Genomic DNA, 17,954 nt, shown 5'->3' on the forward strand with positions numbered 1-17,954 from the left:
AGCTCTCACTTAAAAAAAAAAACACAGCTTTGCGTCATTTAGATAACAACACAGTATTAAGAATCAAGTGTATGTAAACTTTTGAACGAGGTCATTTTTATAAATTCAACTATTATTCTCTCTTGTGGACTATATGTAAATGTCTTTTATGTGAAATATCTTGATCAGGCCAGTACTAAATACAAAATAACATGCATTTTGTATGATCTCTCTAATTTTGGTAAAATAATTACATTTTGCAGATTCTGCAAGGTGTATGTAAACCCTTCACTTTAACTGTATTAAGAATGTTTATGTTTTTAATTGTTTTTTAAGACTGAAATGATAAGATTAAACAATTCCTATTTGATTATATTGACAGACGTTTTAGCAGTAAGTACTAAAAAATGGTTTGTGAAAGAAAAAAAATGTGTTAGCGTGATTATAAATACAAAAGTAATACATAAACAGAAGAAGATAATGAACGCACGTCATATTCATGTGCCAGTCATTAGTATAGAAATACATCAAGCTGGGTTGCCTAAGGGGTAGCCCAAATCTCTGACCCTGGCTAAATCCCCTGTTTCCAGACGGTGCCTCTTAATGAAGCTTGAGAGGGCTCTGTGGACACAGCACACTGCTGGAGTGAGGATTTGTGTTCATTGGCCGGAGGATTTCTCATGGGAGATGGAGAAGATGTGTGACTGGCAGAGGTTGCCAGAGTCTGTTCTCTCGTCGCACACAAGCCACGTATTATCAAGGACCACTGCAAACAACGACCCTTTCAGCATCTGCCATGCTCAACTTAGCACAGACACCGCAGGGCTTACTGCGCTCGTTCATGAGAGAGACATGTAAACAGTGGTTTTCAGTAAAATGTGCTTAGAAAGTGGTACAGATTGATTGCGTATTATGTCTTAAAGAACTGAACAGAAAAATCTTATGAAACATCAGTTCAATGTTCACTTTGTAAACACTGGGTCGGTACTTCTGCGCGATTACATAATGCATTAGTTTGAGCTAGTTCAAGACGAGTATTTGTGCACTGTAAACAAAATCTGTAGAAATTACAGTATTACTGGCAGCTGGTTGCAAGTAACTTACTGTAGATTTTAATTTATGCTATTTACTGGCAACAGTTTGTTCAAAGTTAATTGAACATTAAACATTAACAAGTCTTTATCTTTACAGAATAAAACTAAAATAACAGCCTCATGCAAAGCATTCTGGGAACCAAAATCTGAAGGAAAAAAAAACAGAAAAAGGTTGATGAAGGTTTCTGGTTCCCAGAATGCTTTGCAGTAGTATGTTATTTTATAGTTTTATTCTGTAAAGACAAAGACTTGTTAATGTTTAATGTTCATTTAACTTTGAACAAACTGTTGCCAGTAAATAACATAAATTAAAAATCTACAGTAAGTTACTGGCAACCAGCTGCAGAACTACAGCAAATTTTTTACAGTGTGGTTAGAAAGTATATAAATTTAAATTTTTATTAGTAAATGACCGATCATTTCGCTAGATAACACCCTTATTCCTCGGCTTAGCACAGACACCACAGGGCTTACTGCACTCGTTCATGAGAGAGCCATGTAAACTGCAATTTTCAGTTAAATGCACTTAAATAGTGGTCCAGATTAATTGCATATTATGTATTTAAGAATTGAACAAGCAACAGAAAAAAAAAAAAAAACAATCAAACTGAGGAACAATATACATTTTCACCACCCAATTATGTACATAATTACAATTTAGCAAAGCATCAATTATGAGATACTAAGTCATAATTAAAAGAATAAAAGTCAAAGTTACTGTAGGAGATAAAATGTTATAATTATGGGATAAAAAGGTAAAAAAATTAACAAAAAACTAATTATGACAATATAAATTGTGAATTAAAATAAGAAGATAAAGTAATAATTAAAAGATAAAAAGTCAACATTATCAAATTATAACAAAAGGTGTAAAAGTCATAAATAACAAAAAAATATTATTTTCAAGTAAAAATTATGAGATAATTATGACATAACTCAAAATTAGGAGAGAAAAGAGTTAAGTAAAAAAAAAAAAAAAAGAGATAAATTATTATTAAAGAAAAAGTTCACTTCCAAAACAAAAAATTACAAATAATTTACTCCCTCTATTGTCATCCAAAATGTTCATGTCTTTCTTTCTTCAAAGAATGAAAGTATGTTTTTTGAGGAATTTTTTTTTAGGATTTCTCTCCATATCATTTAGTGCACCATTTAAACTGCATTTTGGAAGTTCAAACTCGGGGGCACCATTGAAGTCCACTATATGGAGAGACAGGGGCGCCGCTAAGGGGGGGAAAGTGAGGACAATTCTAAGGGCCCATGCACTTTAGGGGCCCCCAGAGATCTGCTTTGGTGTGGTAGGGGGGCCCCAACCTCATATTTTGTCATAGAGCCCAAAATTGCGAGCGGCGCCCCTGTGGAGAGAAATCCTGAAATGTTTTCCTCAAAAAACAATTTCTTTATGACTGAAGAAAGAAAGACATGAACATCTTGGATGACAAAAGGGTGAATAAATTATCTTTACACTTTTTGTTCTGTAAGTGAACTTCTCTTTTAATATTAAGATTATGAATCAAAATTATGAGAAAGTCAAAATTATGACATAAAAGTCCAGAATTAAAATTTCCTGATAATTTACTCAACCCATGTCATCCAAAATGTCCATGTCTTCCTTTATCGGTTAAAAAAGAAATGAAGGTTTTTGAAGAAAACATTCCAAGATTTTTCACCATATAGTAGACTTCAATTGTGGCCAAAAATTGAAGGTCCAAATTGCAGTTTCAATGCATCTTCAAATGGTCATGTCTAGGAAAATGATCGACCATTTTCTAAAGAAAATAAAATGTATACTTTTTTAACCTCAAATCCACATCTTGCACTAGTTCTTCGTCTGCATACTTTGGTTAAAAATGTAGGGTAGGCCGAAAAACTCAAACTCAAAATCATCAGCTGCATTGAAACTACAGTTTGAACCTTCAACCCGTTGGTCACCATTGAAGTCCACTAATCGGAGAAAAATCCTAGAATGTTTTCCTCAGAAACCATCATTTCTTTTTGAACGAAGAAAGACAGGCATGGACATCTTTTCTTCAACATTTGATCTAATAATTGTGATTTATCAAAGCATTTTTTAACAGGCTAAGGGTTGCCACCAGTCCCTTAAAATACGGAATCGTCCCGTATTTGAGAATGAAATTGCGCGTCCCGTTTTGAATCAATACGGGACGGGTTTTGTCCCGTATTTTTTAATCATTTTTTAAAGCAGCGTCTCATGCAAATCATCCCACACGCATTTCATGAAGATGCCTCCTTTCCTACTTTTTGATTGGGTAATACTTGATGTCATCGTTAGTTTTATTAGTCTTTTTAACTGTCCAGTGAGGAGGGCGGGTCTTTTAAGCAGAGTCTGCCAAGTCTAAAAATGGCAGAAGATGCTTCTCCAGGTAACCCCCTGCGTCTTAAAGTTTCAGAGCTTAAACGCAAGAAAAGGTTCCTTTCAGGGGCGGACTGGCCATCGGGAGAACCGGGAGAATTCCCGGTGGCCTAGCAGCCAATTTGGCCCGCTGCCATTTTTTTATTTATATTTTATTTTCATATATATTGTTGTTTCTGTTGCCTGCCGAATGTACTAAAGTGATTATTTCCAAATTCGCCATTCAATAATAAAACTTTTAATAAATCGTAATCCTGTTCGTCTTGACTGACAAAGCAATTCGCCTCGCGCACGGCACGCTCAATCCGCGCGTCCGCCAAAAGAATGCAAGACTCGAGAATAGAGCGCCCAGGTGGAGCAGGGAGGCAAAACTGTCCTGTTCAGGACATCATTTACAGGTCAGATACATTTGTAAATAGACTATTGTAGTTTTGTCTTTGTTTACTTAGTTAAGCATTAAACTGCTTGCAAATATTATCAATACCAGTCAGTTTGCTGCAAAATTAACAAAATTACATAACTGTTGTAAAGAGTTGGAACTTAGCAGACAAATATTCACATTGTTTTATAACAAGTTTAGAGGGAGCTATGGCTAGCAACAATATGGCCCTTACGTTTTCACTAAAAACCAAAAACCATGGTTACTATAGTTAAACTATGGTAACCACAAATTAACAAAGGGTTTGCTACACTTTATGGTATTTGTAGTAAAATTGTTTAAACAAATTGTAATCAAAATGCCAAAAAAAAAAAAAAAACTACTACTATACTTTTACCATAGGCCTAAAAAACCTTTAATTATTTTGCATGGCACCAGCCAATGGATTTAAACTTTTTTATTTGATAATGATAATGGCTATATATATATATATTTCAGAATTTGTTGTGGGTTTTTGGGATGGCCTGGATGAGTCCCCCCCCCCCCCCCCTCCAAACAGTATGCGTCCCTTATTTTTTTGTATTAAAAGTGGTAACCCTAATAGGCTTCCTTTCCTACATATATATCCTGCAAAGGATTTTGTAACCTCTTTACCCTGGGGCAACAAATAAATAATAATGCCAAATAAAAAAATGAAGTGTTTATTCCAAACTGAAACCAACAATGAATAATGCTTGTGGTCTTAAAAGTCTGTGGTCTACATTCATCCATTATGTAATGCGGCTTCTAAATTTATTCCCGGGAAAATTCAAACTCTCAACAGTGGAAAACATCGCCACCCAGTGGAGAAAACAACTCACTGTAAGGTTTGTGCACTTGGTTTAACACACAAATTGGTCATTGAGCAAATAAAATGTTCAATAATTTGCTATTATTTAGAAATCTATGCAAAAGCCATTTCATAACCCCATTAGCAAACAAAGGTGGATGGTTAAATAAAACTGCGGTCATTACTTGACAAAAATAGTTTTCCTTTCAATCCATATGCTGGTGGTTTATTTTAGATGAGGTCATGATGCCCTTTTCATGCTTTAAATAAATCAAACTTTTTTCATAGATTACATAAGCAGCAAGAGTCAAGGAATGTTTATCTGTATTTATACCAGCTGTGTTTTCACTCATCCCAGATGTTTCATTCCTCCAACATAGACTCAGCTACAATCATCACTCACAGAGATTAACAAGTGCAAGTCCTCAATCATTTAATGCTATATCCCTCTCTAAATTTAGCTGTGAACACACACAGATGTGAATCACACTGACAGAAAGTGACTAAGAACCAAAAGGCTTGATTGCTATAAGAGTCTGCATGGAAAATAATGAATCACTTTGACGTCAAAACAAAATGCCCTGACAAACGAGCACTTGCCAAAATCATTTATTTTACCAGATGTAAACTAGATTAAAACCAGTGCATGTTGTGCGTGAAGTATTACACAAGTTCTTGATATTTGTAATAAATATGACATTTCATAAATAAAAAAATGTTGATTATATATTAAGAGACTGATTTGTTTCATTCAAGTTTGAAGTTCCTTCACATAAAATAGAGTCACAGCTAAATATTTAGTGTGTGATTTCCCTGATTCTCCAGTAAAAAGCTGTCTTTATGAGAGCTCATTTGCATACCGGAGCCTGTGCTTCAATCAGAACATAGAATGCAAATGAGAACCCAGGAAGCTTGATGTGCTCTCCAGGCGGCAGCTCACGTCCCTTCAATGGAGGAAGTGTTCGGTCATCCACCATCTTCAGCACTTGTCCATTCAATTTGACTGACCTAGAAAATGGATAGAAAGTTAAATTGAACAATCTATGGGTTGTTACTACAACAGCTGATGCATAGTTTGTCGAATGGCTTTCATTCTAGGTTCATATTTATATGAATAAATAAGGGAAAGTGTAGATTTCTTTTTGTAGGTCACTTTCAGAACTAAAATTTACAGATAATGTACTTACCCCTTGTCATCCAAGATGTTCATGTCTTTCTTTCTTCAGTCGTAAAGAAATTATGTTTTTTGAGTAAAACATTTCAGGATTTCTCTCCATATAATAGACTTCTATGGTGCCCCCAAATTTGAACTTCCAAAATGCAGTTTCAAATGGCTCTAAACGATCACAGCCGATGAAAGAAAGGTCTTATCTAGCAAAACAATCGGTTATTTTCTAAAAAAATACAATTTATATACTTTTTAACCTACAATGCTTGTCTCGTCTAGCTCAGTGTGTACTCTGTGTAGAGATTAAAAAGTATATAAATTGTAAATGTTTTTAGAAAATAACCGATCATTTCGCTAGATAAGACCCTTCTTACTTGGTTGGGATCATTTAGAGCCCTTTGAAGCTGCATCTAAACTGCATTTTGGAAGTTCAAACTTGGGGGCACCATAGAAGTCTGTTATATGGAGAGAAATCCTGAAATGTTTTCCTCAAAAAACATAATTTCTTTAAGAAGAACGAAAGACATGAACATCTTGGATGACAAGGGGGTAAGTACATTATCTGTACATTTATGTTCTGAAAGTGAACTACTCCTTTAAGGCCTATTCACACCAAGAATCATAAAGAGTTGTCAGTAAGGCTTGTTCTGCTAATCAAGTAATGGGTCAATTACTCTGGTAATAAAAATAGACCTAAGCGAACAATATACTTTAAAATGATTTAAAATACATACAGTTCAATCCCCTTAACCAGCAAGACATGTTGCTGCAGAGAACTAAATTTTGTGAAAACAATTCAACAAAGGCATCAGTACACTATTAGAGAAAGTTTATTAATATGTATTTGATTAATTCTGAGAACGTAAGTTCTCGAAAAAAATCGAATTGGCTGTAAGCGTTCATGTTCAAAATTATTCAACCCCCAAAAGTCAAATTTGGTGCAGAATCTTTTATTCTTTAAAACCACCAATAAATGCTGCTTGAAAGTGCTTAGAAGCTTCTGTCACCTCCCTACTGCAATCTTGGCCCATTTCTCGCCTGTAAAAGCTTTTAGATCACTGATATGTTTTCACTTTGCCACTGCTTTCTTCAAATTCAACCAAATATTTTCAATGAGAATTAAATCTGGAGACTGAACAGGCCACTCAAGAACATTCCATGACTGACTCATGAACTAAGCGCAAGTAGGTTTCAATGTATACTTTGCGTTGACTTTCCCATAGGAAAGGCCATTTATAATCAGTTTCAGCCTATGTTTTACCATTTTTGCACCAGACATAATGCTGATCCATGGGTCAAAAAGTTCCAATTTGGTCACATCACTCCATAAGACGTTCTTCCAGAACTTCAGAGGTCTATCTAAATGAATTATAGCATATTCATTCAGCATCTTATGTTTTTCTTGGTCAAGAGTGGCATTCGGCCCTTGACAGCCATGCTTGTCTAGGGTTCATCTTATACTTTTCATTGGGTCATCTTGAAAGTCTTTGGTTGTACATTTCAAGCTTTTCCTCAGTTGTTCTGATCAAACATTTTATGATATTGTGCTTTTTTGTTGAATACCTCCAAAGTTTTCTGGTTCAACACATTTTAAACTAAGGAATAAGGCTGCCAGCAGTGTCTCTAGGACCTTTTAATGTCTTGGAAATCTTCATATAGCCTTAGACTTGTAAAGTAATACATTATTTCTTCTCTATAGCTTTTGTGAGAGCTCTGTTGACTTACTAGCTACTCAAACTTCAACACATGCGTGGGCTAACTACAGCTGCGTTTCCATTACCCTTTAAACTGCGCAAATTGAAATTTGAAAAAGGAATTTCACAAAACAGCAATGGTCACATTCGATTAAATATAGCTAAAATCCCACAAAAATCAGTTGCCATGACTTATCACAAGTGGAAAAAATAAGTCTTAGTTGCATAACATTGGTTAATGGAAACGCTGTCATTTTGCAATACTTTTTAATTGACATTTATAAAATATCTGTAATGGAAACACACCTACTATGTACTGTATGTGTAACACCTCAAGCTACTTCTGTTTACTAATAGAGTTTCTAAAGTTTTAATTGTGATTTAAGACAATTTTTTCCCCACCATATAAATCAGTGACTAAAAAACAGCAATGATTAATAGGGGTTGAATAATTATGACATAGCTGTGTTATTAGAAAATCCTAGAACTCAAAAATATGACATTATATATTGACATTATCACTTTTAATATGCCAGGAATCTGTTATAGATGCAATAAATGTAATAGCAATGAGGTAATAATAATTGGTTCAAATCAAACATCAAAATTAAAATTAACAAAACAATCAACTTATTACGTTTTTCGTGCAGAGGGCGCCAACAACCTGAGGATAGTTTACACTTTTCAGCGCTATCTAATCTGTGTTTAATACTGACTAAACAACATTTAATTCAAATTTGGCCATTTCTTAATAACAGAAATGCTACAGCCACAGTCATTTCTTCAACAAAAATGTGTGGACATCAAAACATGCAAACTCAAAGCGAGGGTTTAAACTTTCATTTTGAAGTCGTGGAAAACAGTTAGAAAGGTAATGATGTATTTTCCTGTGCTGGCATAGGTTTTTAAATGATTTACCACATTATTTTGTAAACTCTATGTGTCCAGCTATTTTTAGCTGTACAAAACAGCGCATTTTGATGCTTGATTTTTAAAACTTGTGAACATCCCATAGCCGGTCATATTTTATAGCATTTTAATAATTTTTCTGACCCATTTGAAACAATCTTGACAGTTTACCTATTTAAAAGGTTAACGTTGAATATTCTGGGTTGTCTTTCTAATAATATGAGGTAATAAACATAATACATTTTAGTGTAGCAAGATTGTAAAGATGATTGCACTGCATAGTCCAAACATTGTAAATTAATTTGACATTACCTGGAATAAAGACTCTGCTCGCCGTCCTCAGCTGACTGTAGCACAAATGCTTCAACAGTGCTGTTGGCTATATGCGCAGGCAGACTGATCGTGACTTCACTTTTGTTCAGGTTTAAGGCAAACAATGTCACAGCACCTGGTCTATAATATTCACTGAAGAAGAAAAAGACACCATGTGTAAAAAATGTTAACCTTTTAAAAGCTAACTTAACATTTATCAGAAAAAAATCAATGTGAATGAGAATACGCATACCTTTTTTTGTTGGTGCAGTGAAGGTAAACCCGTATTCGTTTCTTTGTTCCTGAATTCATAAGAACCTGTGCTTTTAAGACCTCTGGACCAACAAGCCTTTTGTATAGCAATGATAGCCAGTAATCCTGCCATATGCATAAAATAGTTTGTAAAGATAGGATAATTGACTGGCCCACATTCCTGGACCAATACAGAAGTTAAGTATCAAAGATCAAAGACATAAAAAAACACTTACTGGAAGAGGATCTAGGTTATCATCTACTAAATGGTACGTGCCAGAACCAATTAAAACTTGTCTGATGATGACATCCAAACCAAGCTTGGCAGCAAGCCCCAGTTTGTCCAGCCACCTTTGATACACAAAACAGATGTAAATATTTATAAAAAATAAGATTTTTAAACACATTTATAATTTTACAAAGTTTTATAGTTGCTATGCTATTTTTTGTGGCTGCTGAAAATTCAGCTTTGCCACCATAGGAATAATTTTAAAATATATTAAAATATAAAACTTTGTAAAATTGTAATACTATTTCATAATATGTTTTCACTATTTGTACATAAAACAAACTTTTGAACAATAGTTTTTTATTTATATATATACACAGTCAAGCCGAAATTATTCATACCCCTGGCAAAATCTGACTTAAAGTTACTTTCATTCAACCAGCAAGTTTTTCTTTGACCAGAAATGACACAGGCTTCTCCCAAAGATAATAAGACGATGTACAAGAGGCATCATGTCCAAAATTATTCATACCCTTTGCAAACTGTCACAGTCTATGGGAAAATCCAAAAGTTCTATACCATTCCAAATAGTCCAAGCTGTTCTAAAGCATCCTAATTACCCTGATTCATTAGGGACAGCTGTTTTAATCAACTCAACAGGTGAAAAACAGAAGCTCTCTGCTGTTGGTTTGTGGACAGTAATGGCTAAGACAAAGGAGCTCACCTGCGGCTGCGCATTGAGGCTGCTCACAAGTCAGGAAAGAGCTATAAGACAATATCTAAATGTTTCGACGTTCCAGTGGCCACAGTGCAAAGTATTATTAAAAAATACAAGACGTTCCGCACTGTGAAAAATCTCAGAGGACGTGGTCGGAAGCCAAAAGTGACACCTGTGCTGGCCAGGAGGATAGTAAGAGAGGTAAAAAAGAATCCAAGGATCACCTCCAAGGCAAATCCTGATGAATCTGGGCTCTGCTGGTGGCAACATCTCAAGGCAGACAGTCCAATGGACACTGCACACCGCTGGGTTCCATGGACGCAAACCAAGAAGGACACCACTTCTCCAGATAAAGCACACAAAAGCCTGCTTAGCCTTTGCAAATGCTCATCTGGACAAAGAAGACAGCTTCTAGTCTTCTGTTTTATGGTCAGATGAAAAAAAAAAAGTAATTGCCTGGCCACAATGATGTAGCTTTCATTTGGTGTAAAAAAGGAGAAGCCTTCAACCCTAAGAACACCCCAAGATCACAACCCTAAGATCCCCACTGTCAAACGTGGTGGGAACTTAATGTTTCTCAGCTGGTGGACTAGGGAACCTAATCACAGTAAACGGTGCCATGAAAAAGGAGCAATACATCAACATTTAAATAACAACATCAGGCAATCTGCAGAGAAACTTGGCTTAAGGCACCAGTGGACTTTTTAGCTTATCGCAAAAGATGAATGGGCTAAAATACCAGTGGAGACAAGCAAAAAGCTGCTCAGCAATTATAGGAAGAATTTGATTGCTGTAATAGCCAATAAAGGCTTTTCTATTGATTATTGAGAAGGGTATGAATAATTTTGGACATTCCACTTTTTGTTCAAATTTAAATAAATGAGTAATAATTTTTTCCACAATGATGACTCTTGTACGTCGTCTTTAATATCTTCTGAAAGACGTCTGTGTCATTTCTAATAATAATTAAAAAAAATTGCTGGTTGAATAAAAGTAACTTTAAGTCAGAATTTGCCAAGGGTATGAATAATTTCGGGCTTGACTGTATATTTAAACTATTAAATGGCAACAGAGTTAAACTGCCATTTTCTTTCATTTTCACAGCAATTTGTATAAACTGGTTGATTGCACATTAAATACACTCGATATTTTATTTATTTATTAATATACATTTTTTTGCCTTACATGAAACCAGCTACAAACGTGTCGGAGAGGCCAGCAGCACCACCTCCATATGCTGAGCTCGTCTCTCCTAGCCAAACCTTCTTCCCCAGAGAAACAGATTCAACAATCTGAAGACAGAATGTTTATCAGTTAATTTCAGTCATCTGCTGAATGTGAGAAATTTGAGTGCCACAAAAGACTTCCTGTTTTTAAATATTGTGCATGATTGCTTCGGTACCTCAAGGACTTCGTTAATTTTTGTGGCGAGAGTATCAAGCACTTCAGGGTCAAGGAAATCCTCTAAAGACGTGTCTCTGCCATTCACATAATAGCTGTTAAGAAGAAAGGACAACAAGTGCAATACAAAGACTCATTAAAAGCAAATCTAATTTATTTCTGATTTTGTGAAAAGAAGTAAGTCGTAACTTACTGATGCCAGGTGCATGCATTAATGGCCTTTGCTCCAGTCTCCAAAAACCTATAAAAGTAAACATTCAACCATGTTACCCTTCTTCGACACGCGAAACACACTAGACTGATGGTGCAGACAAGATGCATCTCTGAAAATCTGTTAAAAAATAAGAACTGTTTTCTCTGCATACTTACCCAGTTAACAAATCTCTGCGGTGATCTCGTGGCTGACTAACATCTGGTCCATATAGTCCTGTTGAATGGTACAGCACAGATTCCTGAAGGATTTGATGCAAATGGACAAAATCCTGACCGAGCTGGTACCCATCCACTCTGATCCCAGCTTTTTTCTCATAGCTGTTGGGTTCTAAAACAAGAAATTTAATACTGAGGCATCAACTTAAAGGGATAGATCACCCAAAAATTATCTGTTTATCTGCTTACCCCCAGAGCATATAAGATGTAGGTGACTTTGTTTCTTCAGTAAAACACAAAGATTTTTAACTCAAACCGTTTGTGACAATACATTGAGGTCTTAACACACAAAACAATTTATCCGTGCAAGAAACTGAACAGTATTTATATCATTTTTTACCAGAGCTGTTGTGAACGCACTCTGGAAAGTTGGACATTGCGGTATATCAGAGGTAAAAAATTATATAAATACTGTTCAGTCTCTTGCACAGACCGTCTGTTTTCTTTGTTAAGACCTCAATGTATCGTCACAAGCCGCAAGATTTAATTTGGTTTTGTCTGTGTATATTTATTTGACTCTCAAAGCCGTGGGTCCCATTAACTGTCATTATATGATTGACAGACTGCAACGTTTTGAGTCAAAAATCTTTGTTTGTGTTCTACTGAAGAAATAAAGTCACCTACATCTTGGATGCCCTGGGGGTAAGCAGATAAACGTCATTTAAATAATAGATAATCATATCAAAATGATTAGGTACATGTGCACATGCTCAAGCAAAAATCAAACAAAAGATCCAAATTCCTACCATTTCCCAGCTCCCAGGACATCACATACTCCCTGGACTCACAGTACTTCAACAGCAGTTCTGCATTTGTGCTGTCCCATGTGTTTTCATTGGTTCGGAGTAAAGCATTCAAACCGAAGATGAGGTCCAAACCAGAGCAGTTCGCAAACGCGTGTAGCAGATCGACTGCATATTCTGCGAGAAACACAGACACTTTTCCTTTCACAATGATGATCAGCACAAACCTGAATGCATTACTGGGTTTAACAATAAAGATGGTGCAGGGTCAGTTGCTGGCCTCACAAACACTTTTGTGATGTATTGATCATGGTTGTAATAATAAAATATATATACACAGCAAGGGCACAGTGCTTCCTCAAAATATTGGATAGGAATAAAATTCGTAGTACAAAAATAAAACAATGACAATATTACAAAACATGACATTATAAAGTGTATAAATCATGTTTTTTAAAGAAACATTGTCCAACTGTGACACCAACAGGTAAAGTTACAAAGGGAGGCTGTGTCTCTCTTGCCTCCCCTGAGCCCATTGAGTTTTAATAGACTCCCTAAAGCATGCGGTGGGTTTGGTGGGGGGTAACTGAGAATGAATCGGGGAAAGTCATGGCGATACGATTGGATATGACTGGTTATGATCGGCTATGATTAGTTCATGTCATCTGTAAAAAAAATAGCTGAACATAACTTCATAAATAAAATATATTTTTTATGTTGTTGCTGCCTTGAGTTATTTTGGAATAAATGTAAAATGTTTAAAAACACAAACTTGATGAGATTCATACTTGGCTTTAATAAATAGAATATTGATTACGTTGTTAGTACACTCTTAAAAAGGATGTGTTAAAAACAACACAGCCTGTGTTGTTTCTTAACACACCTTTGTGTCTAGTTAAGGACAACACATTTTGTGTTAGTTTTAACTCAACTAGTGTGTTATTCCAGCTAACACAGAAAACGTGTTGATTTTTTCTACACACTATTGTGTTATAAATACACAATTTGTGTCAATTATGTGTTATTTTTTAACAAATTTTTGTATGCAATAAAGACACTGCAAACTAATGTATAGTTTAAACACAATTTATTAAACCTGCTACTAACAATTACATAAAAACTCAAAAAGGTTAAAAAAAAAGAGAGGTAAACAATCAATTCAGTCATTTCAACATATAATTGTTCCTTGAGTGAAAAGTTGTTAATGGTTTATAAAGTTTGTACTTTAAAAAAAAATGTGGTATTTGACAACCTCTTAAGCATTAATCGTTTTATTTACATATTTTTATCAGCATACAAGTGGTGGTGAGGGTCGTGAGATGAAGTCTCTCGTTTGTCTCTGTCATGTCAGTAACTGCCACAAGCACTTCAGGAGTGTCTTCCAGTCAAAGCTGCAAGAGTAAAATAAAGATACTTTTGTTATTTATAGGCTACACATAGCGAATATTGTAAAATAGCGATAGCTAAAAAGGCAAGAAAAGCTTTAGCATTAGAGATTATGTTAGCGTGTTAGGGCAATTTGCACAATACATGTCACAACGAAGCTGTTCATTTTCAAAGAGAAAGACGCGACGAACGAATGCATTTTCTCATTAGCACTACAACGTGTCAGTGATGAATTAAAAGCGATTCTGTTCACAATTAATCTAACAAAAGAAACTATAAAGCTTGTTAAAATAAGCTCCCACCGTCGTGATGTGCCGCAGACGCAGGCGCAGCTCGCATCGGCATTCGTGAGGCAATTTTACCACGTATATATGTGCCAAATGCCCCTCGACCGTCTCCAAACGATCACAAAAGACATTTTAAAAACGTATAATGGCAAATACAAACATTTCTTACCTTCACACATCGAAGTTATGTCCTGACGATGAAAACTTGCAGCACGAGGAAATTAGCTTGTCTCAGTAGAATAACGGCTCATGAAGTGAGGCAAGCAGCAATGTGATTGGCTGATATTTAACACATATTGTGTTGGACACACTGTGTTGGATATTTTCTTTTTTCTTTTTCGTTTTTAACACACATTTAACACAAAGTAACACAAAATGTGCTAAAATAGACATAACACAAACAATGTGTAAAAAATTAACACATCCTTTTTGAGAGTGTAATTATTGTAAGTTTATGATTGTTTAAGTTTATTTAACCAAGCAAATGTGACTGGGCCGTGAGTTTACATTAGATGAAAAAAAAGTCTTTATGTAAAGGAGACTTTTTATTAAAAATGTGACCCTGGCAGCAACAGCCAAAAATACATAGTATGGGTCAAAATTATACATTTTTCTTTTATGCCAAAAATTATTACGATATTAAGTAAAGATCATGTTCTATAAAGATATTTTGTAAATTTCATTTGAACAACTTTAAAGGTGATTTTCTCAATATTCAGAATTTTTTGCACCCTCAGATTACAGATAGTTGTATCTCAGCCAAATATAGTCCTATCCTAACAACCCACACATCAAAGGAAAGCTTTCAGATGACGTATAAATCTCACTTTTTCTCAAAAACTGACCCTTATGACTGGTTTTGTCCTCCAGGTTCACAAATATAACTTTATGTTTCCTGACACATTTAAAAGAGTGGGTAAGCGGAATTTAAATTGTCGCTAGAGACCATTATTTTGCTGTGCTGACTCACAATAATTTCCCCATTAGGTAATTAGTAGTCATTTAAAAGAAGTGAAATGAAACTTACCAGAGAATTCCGTCTTTTTGTATTTTCCCTCTAGTTCCTCCTGAAGTAAAGTCTTTGACTGTAAGACCCATTCTTGCTTTAACCGATTTTCCAGGAATGGTGGCAATTCAAGTCTTTCACATAATTTTCCTGTAGGAATAACAGTAAATGTGGCTTATTAAATAAATAAATAAAAATAATAATATAAAAACAAATTTATACACACAAACATACAACTATACACACTAACTATCTATAGCTGTGTTTTCATTACCCTTTAAATTGTGCAAATTGAAATTGCAACACGTAAATTGTGCAAAAACTCTGTATACCGCAAAAAAATTTTTTTTACACACTTACATGAGGTGGTTTTTAAGGCAATTTCAAAAAAGCAATATTTCACAAACAGCAATGGAAATGTTTTTTTTTTTTTAGCATTTACAGGTCACATTCGATTAAACAGCCAAAATCCCACAAAAATCCATTGCCATGACTTATCGTGAGAGGAAAAAAATAAGTTTTAGTCGCTTAACATCGGTTAATGGAAACGCTGTCATTTCGCAATACTTTTTAATCTCAAAAAATATCGCCAAAGTTTTGTGCAAATCTGTAATGGAAATGCGCCTACTGTATCTATCAACATTCAAACCTAAAATAATTTACAACACCAGATGTAATTTTTTGGTATTTTTTTTACTAGTAGGTGCTGGACACTATAGTTAATTTACGTAAGTGAGGATAGCAAAATAAAGTAAACTGTTACATATTATACCCAAAAATTCTTCATACAGTGGACTACCAGTTAAATTGATAGACATTTGGGACCAAAAATTGTATTTAAAACTTTGACCTGCCCATGTTTCGTTACATACCTATATCTACCCATATCTATCAAAGTTTTCAGACATTATCAAGATGAATTTGATCTGACACTGTTTAACTCTTGAGTTCTTGTCATATTTTATTACCACTTTCTAAACTATAGTGAATATAAACTGTGATAATGTGAGAAATTTTGAAGGCGCCTGTATAAAGTTAGGTTTGACTGTACTTCATTTGTGATTATAAAGATATTTTTTTTCTGACACAAGTTTATCATATTTTATTACATTTTCTAATCTATAGTGAATAAACTGTGATAATGTAAGTAATGTTGAAGGTTTCTGGTCTGACTGTACATATGTGTGTGTGACAAAGAAAGAAAGAAAGAAAGAAAGAAAGAAAGAAAGAAAGAAAGAATTTTGAATTTGAAATGCTCTTTATTACAAAATCACATAAACAAGAACTCAAAAGAAAATCATCACCTCAACAAAAAAAGAAACTACAGGAAATGTGAAAAAACTAATTCACTTTCAATCACAGAACATAATGCTCCTTTAAAACACCATTTTTGTTCAAAAGACAGAAGATCATCCATAGCTTTGTAAAATTTAAAATCGATCAACACTCTAGATTTTACAAAAGCTGAAAACAAGACAGTAACATTTTGCCCAGGTTTCTGTTCAATCTTATTTTTCCTGCTACAATAAATAGCCAACTTAGCTTGACCCAGAATAAAATTCAGTAATTGGCAAGCAACACGTCTTTTTTGAGCATACTTAATGCCCAAAATAAAAATTTCCTTAGAAAACATTTCACTAAAACACTCAAAAAGAAAGAAAGAAAGAAAGAAAGAAATTCAACGTTTTAGTATCAGTTTCAGTTTAATCAAATGTGTGATGTACTATAGCTTCCAATAAAAATCACCTTGAACCCAGGTGGTTAAAAGTCAATATATTTGGGGGCAAAGAAAATCTTTAGATACAACAGTCTATGTTGGTGCATTGTATGTTCAGGGTGTTTGTGTGAATCAGTTACTGTTCGCTCATTAAAGTCATGCTGTGAAAGTCAGATGACAACACACCACAGGCAGCCACTATTTTTCTCAGCTAGAGGATGTGGTTCACTTAAGTGTTAAGTCATGTACTGATGCTTAGTGAAAGAGGTTACCTAGAACAGCGCTGCTGCTGTTGTCCCTCGCTTGAAAATATCTTCCGCGTGGGTTGAATTTCATAAAATCTTGTTTGGTACCTCCAAATCGCAGAAACGCTGGGATCAAGGCTTTGGCAAGGGTTCTTAACTTTGGTGAACTGCATAAAAAAGTAACAAAGTTCCATCACAACTTTATTCACTTGAGCTCTGCTTTAAGTGAAGTCTTGAAGGACTTACTTCAGTAGGTTCATGAACTTCTCCTCGGAGATTAAACTCGCATCTATAGCCACAGACAGAAACCTTTCGTCCACCTGTCGGGCAACATGGGACAGATCCAGATCGACACGTACTGACTGAACATCATTAACAGATATCACAGTTTTGGCTCCGACATACAATGCGGCAAACAAACCAAGAGTTACAATCTTGGAAACTGATGTGGCCGCAGACTTCATCTGTTCAATCCGCCGGTGTCCTCACTCAAGCTTTGCTGGCATCGGGTTCACTTGCTTAAACCGAAACACTCACGCGAAATATGTTTTTGGTTTGTTTGTCACCGTCAAAATTACTTCCTTTCTTGTTAGACCAGTTCATGACAAATTTGTAAAAATATCTCACGCTAGTGACTTCTAGGCGTGGCTTCTGGCTGATTCGCTTATTTGCATACGTTACCTGATTGGCTGGAACGCACAACATCAGAGGCAGGGCTGGAATTTTAACATGCTGTTTGTGATTGTTTCCCTTTTGTGGCTGACTGGTTATAAAGTCTTTATGACACAAAATAACCCACATGA

The 17,954-nt window shown here is 35.1% G+C and overlaps 1 protein-coding gene across 1 annotated transcript; it reads right to left on the minus strand.

The window, feature by feature from the left end:
* Positions 1 to 4,533: 4,533 nt before the first annotated feature.
* On the minus strand, positions 4,534 to 17,766 carry hpse (heparanase). Its single transcript, XM_073824783.1, has 12 exons — positions 17,398 to 17,766; positions 17,179 to 17,318; positions 15,211 to 15,339; positions 12,514 to 12,687; positions 11,708 to 11,879; positions 11,532 to 11,579; positions 11,340 to 11,433; positions 11,123 to 11,229; positions 9,227 to 9,341; positions 8,992 to 9,116; positions 8,739 to 8,891; positions 4,534 to 5,663 (listed from the first exon to the last, which is right to left on the minus strand). The coding sequence occupies exons 1-12, from the start codon at positions 17,613 to 17,615 to the stop codon at positions 5,504 to 5,506; spliced, it is 1,635 nt and encodes a 544-aa protein (XP_073680884.1). The 5' UTR covers positions 17,616 to 17,766; the 3' UTR covers positions 4,534 to 5,503.
* Between the last annotated feature and the right edge of the window lie 188 nt (positions 17,767 to 17,954).

The sequence above is a fragment of the Garra rufa genome, chromosome 19 (assembly GCF_049309525.1).
Source record: "Garra rufa chromosome 19, GarRuf1.0, whole genome shotgun sequence".
NCBI classification, from domain to species: domain Eukaryota; kingdom Metazoa; phylum Chordata; class Actinopteri; order Cypriniformes; family Cyprinidae; genus Garra; species Garra rufa.